This window comes from Phoenix dactylifera, unplaced genomic scaffold, assembly GCF_009389715.1.
Source record: "Phoenix dactylifera cultivar Barhee BC4 unplaced genomic scaffold, palm_55x_up_171113_PBpolish2nd_filt_p 001014F, whole genome shotgun sequence".
Lineage (NCBI taxonomy): Eukaryota > Viridiplantae > Streptophyta > Magnoliopsida > Arecales > Arecaceae > Phoenix > Phoenix dactylifera.
The window spans coordinates 27,356-35,918 of NW_024068368.1; the positions used below are offsets into that span (position 1 = coordinate 27,356).

Below are 8,563 nucleotides of genomic sequence, written 5' to 3' on the forward strand. Positions count from 1 at the left end.
ATATTTAGGTATATACATATATAATGGATCACATAACGGTTCATCTAAGCCTTCACATGGTGGTGGTGCGCATGCACTAGGTCGGAAGCCATGCTCAACTTTGCATCAGAACAATACAACACCGATGAGAACGCCCGGCCCTTCTTTGGCATGCAAAATTTTAATATTAGAAAAAACAACTAAAAAGTTAATGTAAAATATTTTTATCTAATTTTATATTGCTTAAAACTAGCTAAGATATATAAAGCGAGGTGGAGTTTCCGTTGCGGTTCATGAGGTGGCCGCTTGTCCTCGACCAAGTCGAAATTCTTCAGATCCCCACATTGCCAATAATAAATTATAAATGTTTCAAATTCCCGAAAAAAATATTAGGATTTGAAAAAAACAAACAAAAATCTAATGGTTAGGAGGAAGCGAGAGTTTTGGTTTTAGAGAGAGAAATCCAATTTGTGAAGGGTCCACCATCCAGCACGTGGTTTCCTCGTTCCCTCTCGTTCTTCCTTCCAATCTCTTCTTCCTCTCGTTTCCCTCGAAGTTCCTCGTAGGGAACAAATTCATGTAAGTCTTGTTTCTTCTCCCCTTTTATCTATTTATTTGTTTATTTATTTCTTTGTTTCAATTACGTAATTATTTTTTTGATGGAGTGTCTTGAGCGAAAATCCTGGTGTTCTTCTCATGTATTGTAGGACGAATGGAGTTTGGAATATGGAAGCATGAAAAATAAAAAAAAAATATTGCGGACTATTGGGATTTTGTTATAATTATGCGATGAGTTATTTTTGTTTGTTGAATTATTCGATAAAAAAAAGGATTAGGCATATATCTTATCGTTCTATTCCTTTTTTTCCCTCTTTCTAGAGGACATTTTTTTTTCCATTTTATGTGTCTGTTGTTTAATCTTGCGATTTTTTTTTTCTTGAACAAAATTTGATGATGTCTGGGGAAATGCCGTATCCTTGCATTCATTTCTTCCAGAACATGAACTTATTTGGTATCATTTGTATATTTCCTTCATTCTTTTTCTTTTGTTTTGGATTTTTAATTTTCATTTACGTTCTGAAGCCAAATCTTCAGGAAAACAATGTTGTGCACATTTCTTTGGCCGTGCATTTTGTGTGGTCAAAGATGCAATTATTTTTCACCTTGCATCAATTCCTTTAGGACCGAGGTTATGAGTTCACAGAACACTTGGGAATCTCTCACATATGCAATCTTAAATACCCTCCATTGCTTGTATTTCTGCAAGACAATTTGACCCTGCTGCTGGATTGTATTTCTAGTTGGCTTTTCGCCATGTAAGTTTGCCATACTCGTTAATTCAATTTCCTATATGAGATCTTGCCTTCTTCCATCTTACCACAGCTCTAAAGCCATTCCAAGTCTCGGAGAACCTTGGAGGCTTTCTGAGCTTAGAGAAGCCAAGCCTTTTTTATTCACCCGTTGATCTTACAAGTTTCCAAGCAGTTGATGGAGATGCCTAGCTTAACCACGTAATCTGCACCAATTGGGAGTTGATGCTAGGTTGGCATAAATATTTTTTTGTGAATAATCTTTTTAATTTATTTTCTTATAAATTATCATGTTATATTTTATTGTGTCAATGAATGCACATTTATGTGCAATTTTCCTGAGCATATGTGTACACATGAGAGAGAGAGAGAGAGAGAGAGAGAGAGAGAGAGAGAGAGAGAGGTTTATTAGGGACTTCATTTAGTTTAATCTATTAGTACCTGCTTGGCTTTCTGAGCATTCTTTCTCGACAGTCATGGTTACCACCTTGGCAACTTGACAACCTTGCAGGATCATGGGGAATTGTATCAAACAATTGTTTGAAATGAGTTTTAGGTTATCTCACTAATATTGTCCTATTAGCAAAGGACAATATCCTGGGCTTTCTTCTCATCATTCGCCCTTGTATCAATGAAACACCATGATAGTTCTCTTTTATCTTGTATGATGATAAGACTGCGAAGGTGTATACCAAATTCAGTTTACAGTGGAATGAAATTAATTTTATGACCAAAAGGAAAATGGAAAAGATTTATAATCCAAATAATATGTTTAATATGATTCTATAAACCTTGGATCTATAACCTCATGAAATTTCAATACTTCCATTCCGGCAACAAGGTTTTAGCATATAACAAATTATCATTGACCTTAAAAGTATCTATCGTTGAATCTTAATCTAATGCTGATTCTATAACTCGTGGTGAAGTTCTGGAACCTATAGTATTGGTTATACAATTTAAGCTCATGTAAACCTGAACAAATTTTCCAAGATCTGGGAAATAAAATTCTTGAAAAAGAAAGAAGGCTAAGTTTAGTCATGGAAAAGACGGTCATTTTCTACAGCACTAATGTCTTCTATTGAAAGAAAGTGAGAAAAAGAAAAAAGAAAAAATATTCCAACAGAGAACATGGACGCATCAATGATCTCATAGAAAAAAAGAAGAAATATAAATTCTCTCAATTCAATACCACGTGCAAAAAATAAATCAAGACTTTCCGCGGTGACAAATAGTTTAGGAACTTTCAGATATTCAGTATAATAGAATTTGCAAATCTTCCAATTTTCTGTTTAACAACACATCTCCTAGTACCTTATTATGAAATTTTAATCCCTTTAAAACAATCAATTATTTTTATATATCTTTAATTTAATATATAATTTCTTTTTGCACCACAGAAGCATTGACTTTAGCTATTCCAACTGCATGAAACAACATCTTTCACTAAAATCTAACTTTGACTAAGTCGTTCTTGGGTTCACATATCTGGAGTTTCCATATATTTTTTTTCTTATCTGTATATGTAAGCCATACATTTTAGCTGGAAAAACTAGAAAAGGTAAATGGAAACATAATGAAAAATTCATCATCAGGAACATTTTCATCATTCCAAGGTTTTTGGTTCTTCAGTTATAATTATTCCTCCATTCAGTTAAATTAGTATATAAAACCCATATATTTTAGCAGGCAGAACTCAAAAGGGTCAAAGATTTCATAGTGAAGAATCCAGCATCAATAACATTTACAAAAGTTCCTAGTTCCTCAGTTTTAATTCTCTCTCTTCACCAGTTAGAAAAATAGCATCTTTCTTTTACTTTTAACTTATTCAATCCAGAATACCCTACAATGTGCATTCATTGTATTACTGCTTTTCACCAAACTGAAACCAGATAATTTTGGAGAAATGGTGAGTAATCTCAGCTATCAGAGAATTGTATCTTGATATAGATTGATGTGACATTTTTCGTTTGACACAGTATATTCCTTGTAAGGAAGTATAGAGTTTTTGTGGTTTCAATAAATACTGTATGATCTTAAACATAAGCATTGCTACTGCTCACTCTTTCAACTTATTTATGCCATCTTTGTTTTTTCATTTAATTTTTATTTATTTCCAGTAATCAACTTATAAATATCCTAGTTATCGTGGAATGGAGGAAGCAAAGGACACTGAGGGAAATTCTTCGGGAGGATCCTCTATTGTCCCTTCCAGTTCACTGCAAGGCCCAATTAATCCTGAACCTCCTACTTTCCTGATCCTTGATGAAATAATTGATGTTAACAATCAGAATAGAGCAGTCATAAAAGATTCTGAATTACTTCTAAATAATGTCCATGATGGCCTACCACCAATCCAAATGGCTTCTAGTTCATTAGAGATTTTAAATGAACTGCAAATTGCTTGTAAGGATGCCATATCCAGCCCATCAGAAGGGGCCAGTCTTCCACTACCTCATACATTGGATCAATCTGAGGAGTCAGATCATGAGCAATCACACAAGTCCGAAGATGAAAATACTGTTATAGTTGATGATGTTCAAACGAATAATGGTTATACTGCCTCTAGCAAATTACGAGAGTCAGAACCTAGGCTGCATGTATTGACCAGCAAGCTTAATCATAGCCAAGTGGAGATTGGAAGCACACAAAAGAAAGCATCCAAATTGTCTGACCACTTAAAACAAGTCGTTGAAAACAGAGGCCTTATTGACACTGCAGCACCTTTTGAATCTGTTAAGGAGGCTGTCACCAAGTTTGGAGGACATGGCGATTGGAAATCCCAGAAGGCAACGAACTTACAGGTAGTGTTTACAACTTCAATCCTTCTTTTGATTTACTTCTGCAGGGGTTGCATCTGCATAGTCTTTGAGTCCATAATTCTGGGATTGAGAAAAAGAATTCCCTTTTAATGTTTTAATTATTTCTTTAATATTTCTTCTCTAATATGTTGCCACAAATTGAGCCCAAAGTTCCAAAATGAATAGCCATTGTTTTCTTCCAATAAGAAATACAATTTCTTCTTATTAATCTGAATTAAAACGAAAAAGAAATTATTCATCCAAGAGATAAGTCTGACTTTGTTTTATCTCATTGTTAATTCCATTATATTTGTTATTGCAAAGTATGCTATGTGAACTCTCATGTCCAAATCCTTGGATTCATGTTTAATACGAATCTGTACCAGATCCACATCGAGCACTTGGATACTTGCTCTAATTTCTTTAACCGTAGCTTTTAGAAATTGATAGAGAGTTGGACTCTTCCAATAGTTATTTTGATGCATTTCAATAACATTAAAAAGTGATGTTTTTCTTTGCTTTTAAGAGATTGATCAAGAATATAAAAAATCAAAATAATTTTGGGAAATATTAGGAAGTTTGACCGTGAAACACGCATATCAGAAAACATTAATAAATAATATCTTTTAATATTTTATATAGTATTTAAATATATGAGTTTATTTAAAAATATTTTTATTGTATGTAACCCTATATCTCTTTTTTCCCTTATGCTGAGTCAGACACTTGGACATGCATCCGAATACAATTCCCGTGTCTGTGTCCATGCAACATTCCCCAAATGTTGCAAAACCCTAATCCTTGATTCCTTTCTATTCCTAATTAAATTTGGTTCTGGAAACAAGAAACTTCACCTCAAACAGTCAACTCTTCTGTTTGTTTTCTTCTCCTTCTTCTTTTTTTTGTTCTGTATTTTTTTTTTCTGATGGAGGAAAGCAGAGGCCACAAACCACAGATACCAGGGTTTGCTAAAAATAAAGCTGCTTCTTCCTAATTTCATTTTGATATTTTCTTTATTTTTTTCTGAAGAAGTAAGGTCATAATGGTATTGTAATACAGTGAGTCAAGAAGATATCTAGTATCTGATTCATGATCAATTCTCTTCTTTATTTAAAAACAGACCACTTCTTCTTCTTCTTCTTCCGTATTTTTTTGATAGAGAAAAGCTGACAAACTATACATACCAGGGCTTGCTAAAAATAAAGCTGCTTCTTCCTAAACTCATACTGATTTTTATTTTCTTTTTTCTAAAGAAGTAAGGTGATAATGGTATCATAATACAGTCAATCAAGAAGACATGCAGTATCTGATTCAAGATCAATTCTCTTCTTTATTTTAAAAACAGACCAAATTTTAACTATAGAGTTATTGTTGTATTTGTTTCTAAAAGGCTTTATTTTTCAGTACTCTTAATGTTATCCAATGCCATACAGAGCATGAACACGTCCTTTTCGTTTATGGAAAGTTTCTAACTTCTTTCATTTTGCATCCATATAGAAGCAGCAGCACATCCAACTTGAACTTGAGAAGATACAAGTGGAAATTCCAAAGTACAAAGAACAATCTGAAATTGCAGAAGATGCTAAAGCAGAAGTACTCAAAGCACTTGATAGCACTAGGAGACTTGTAGAAGAACTAAAGCTAAGCCTGGAGAAAGCACAGACCCAAGAGGCCCTGGCAAAACAGGACTCAGAGCTTGCTGAACTCAGGCTCAAAGAGATGGAGCAAGGAATTGTCAGTGATGCAAGCATTGCAACCAAGACACAAGTAGAGGTTGCTAAAGAAAGGCATTTAACGGCAGTCGCAGAACTAAAATCAGCAAAAGATGAGTTGGAAGCACTGCAAAGAGAGTTTGTTACTATAGTTAATGTAAGGGACGTGGCAATTGAGAAGGCTGGAGAGTCTATTTCTGCTTTCAAGGAGATCGAGAAGACTGTTGAGGATCTAACTCTGGAGCTCATCACGACAAAGGAATTGCTGGAATCTTCACAGGCAGGACATCTTGATGCAGAAGAGCAGAGAACTAGTGGAACATTGACATGGGAGAGAGACAAACTTAACTGGGAAAAGGAGCTGAAGCAAGCTGAAGGAGAGCTGCAGCATCTCAATATGCAGTTTTCGCTGGTAGACGATCTAAAGTCAAAGCTTGATACAGCTTCCACATTGTTGTTCAGTCTGAAAGCTGAATTTGCTGCTTATATGGAAGCAAAAATGAACCAAGAATCTGATAGCATCGAAGAAGAGAAGCCAGCAGATGAGGAAGGACAAACAATGACAACCCTGACAAATGCTCAAGCAAAATTGGCTCTAACCAAGGAGCTCGGGGAAGTAAAAACCGACATTGAGAACGCAAGAGATGAAGTCAATCGTTTGAGAGTTGCAGCTTCTTCACTTAAAAGTGAGCTGGAAAGAGAGGCGACAGCCCTCACCACCATGAAACAGAGGGAAGGGCTGGCATCGGTATCTATATCATCTCTTGTGGCTGAGCTGAACAGGACAAACTCCGAAGTAGAACTAATCTTGACAAAGGAGAAGGAAGCCCAAGAAAAGATGGTAGATGTGCCTAAGATGCTTCAACAAGCAGCTCAGGAGGCAGATCAAGCCAAGTCAGTCGCTCACTTGGCTCGTGAAGAGCTAAGGCAGGCAAAAGAAGAAGCAGAACAAGCCAAGGCTGCAGTCGGTACTATGGAGACCAGGCTAGACGCTGCTTTAAAGGAGACAGAAGCAGCTGAAGCATCGGAGAAGCTGGCACTCTTAGCAGTCAAAGCATTGGAAAAGAGTAAAGAGGCTGCAGACTTGGACACTAATGACTCCACAAATGGAGTGACTCTTCCACTTGATGAGTACTACACTCTAAGCAAGAAAGTACATGAGGCTGAGGAGCTCGCTAATCAGCGAGTGATTTCTGCCATAGAGCAAATTAAATCAGCAAAGGAGTCTGAATCAAGATGCTTAGAAGGACTGGAGGAAGCACATAGGAAGATAGAAGAAAAGAAGAAAGCATTAAGAGATGCAGTGGAAAAGGCTGAAAAGGCCAAGGAAGGGAAATTGGGTGTGGAGCAAGAGTTGAGGAAGTGGAGAGCTGACCATGAACTGCAACGGAAAGCGAGTGATGCTGCTCAAGGTTTAGCTGATTCTTCGTACTTCGAGGAGACCAGAGAACCAAACATCCTTGTTAATGAAGAAGAAACTGCTCCACATGATAGCCCTCCCACATCTAGCCCCAGAGAACACTCGCAATGGAATGAGGCAATAAATGCCATGCCTGAACCAAAGGTGAGAAGGAGATCATTCTTCCCTCGAATCGTCATGTTTTTGGCCAGAAAGAAGGCTCAGTCATTGAAGTAATGAAACTTATGTTGTACTTACATATCGAAATCTCTTACATATATGCTAATAAGTTTTCCTAATTCTTGGAACTCGGGGTGTGGTTCGGTGTTTAAGCTTGTACCATTGGTATAGTCTTTTCCAGAACATACTGATGAAAACATAATTGTTTAGATTTCATGAATCGTAATATCCAGATGTAAGGAAGTTCATCCACTGCTAATATGCCAATCTTCTGAACAGTTTGAAGATTGTCATAGCCATCAGGGATGATACCAATCCCTGGCAATACATTGAAAGGTACATGCATGAATTGACTCATGGAGAAATCTATGATCATTGTGAGCAGTAAAGGAAGAACAGGTCAGGAGATTACATCTGCATATGTTGATGCATTTTCGTGCAAAAAGATTGATCTATGTGATGTCCTTGATTTGTTATAAAATGTATTTGGTCATTGAATAGTGAAGATAAGTCTGTAGTATAGTTAAAACTAGAGCAAGGTGCATGCAGCGTACACAGTCTAGATATCCTAAGATCTTGATTTTGTTTTTATTTTTTTCAAAATTTCTACATATAGGACTACTTTTTTTTCTATAAATGTGTTTTTTTATCTATATAAAGTAAAACTAAATGCTTTTGAGAGTATTTAGTCCCAAATTCTTCCCCATGAAAATCATGAAATCTTAAGGTTCTTTACATGCACATCTGATGGATAATAAACAGAGAATTTTAACATGTACCCCCCCCCCCCCCCCCCCCCACAAAAAAAAAAAAAAAAAGACAGAATTTTAACAATATAGTTTTTTTTTTTTCCAAAAAGAGCAATATGATAAAAAGATTTGGTTTGATTTATAGTCTGGAAGCACTAAAATAAGTTAAACTTTGGCAAGCATATGCATAAGATATCTAGATCAAGATCAAGGGCTTAAGTTTTCAATTTATAAATCTGCAATGTAGTTTCATTCACTAAGTATATTGATACCTTTCGGTTCGAGTTTACTTGATGCACAAAAAAGGCTATCAATGATGATATGTAACAACTAAAGCATCATAATTGGTTTTACAGACGTCGAGTCCATTTGCACCTAACAACAGTAACAGCTAGTTTTTTTGGAAATCAAAACGAGCGTTTTTGTCTCACAA

The 8,563-nt window shown here is 35.8% G+C and overlaps 1 protein-coding gene across 1 annotated transcript; it reads left to right on the forward strand.

Moving 5' to 3' along the window:
• Window positions 1–407: 407 nt before the first annotated feature.
• Window positions 408–7,627, forward strand: LOC103718947 (protein WEAK CHLOROPLAST MOVEMENT UNDER BLUE LIGHT 1-like). Its single transcript, XM_008807963.3, has 3 exons — window positions 408–558; window positions 3,433–4,093; window positions 5,588–7,627. Exons 2-3 carry the CDS (start codon window positions 3,443–3,445, stop codon window positions 7,436–7,438), a joined length of 2,502 nt encoding a protein of 833 aa, XP_008806185.1. The 5' UTR covers window positions 408–558; window positions 3,433–3,442; the 3' UTR covers window positions 7,439–7,627.
• Window positions 7,628–8,563: the final 936 nt, after the last annotated feature.

Excerpts from the sequence above, each read along its gene's own strand:
- LOC103718947 (XM_008807963.3), top strand. The coding sequence starts at position 3,443 with ATGGAGGAAGCAAAGGACACTGAGGGAAATTCTTCGGGAGGATCCTCT. Across the intron at positions 4,094-5,587 it reads AGAAGGCAACGAACTTACAG|AAGCAGCAGCACATCCAACT; the intron begins GTAGTGTTTACA and ends GCATCCATATAG.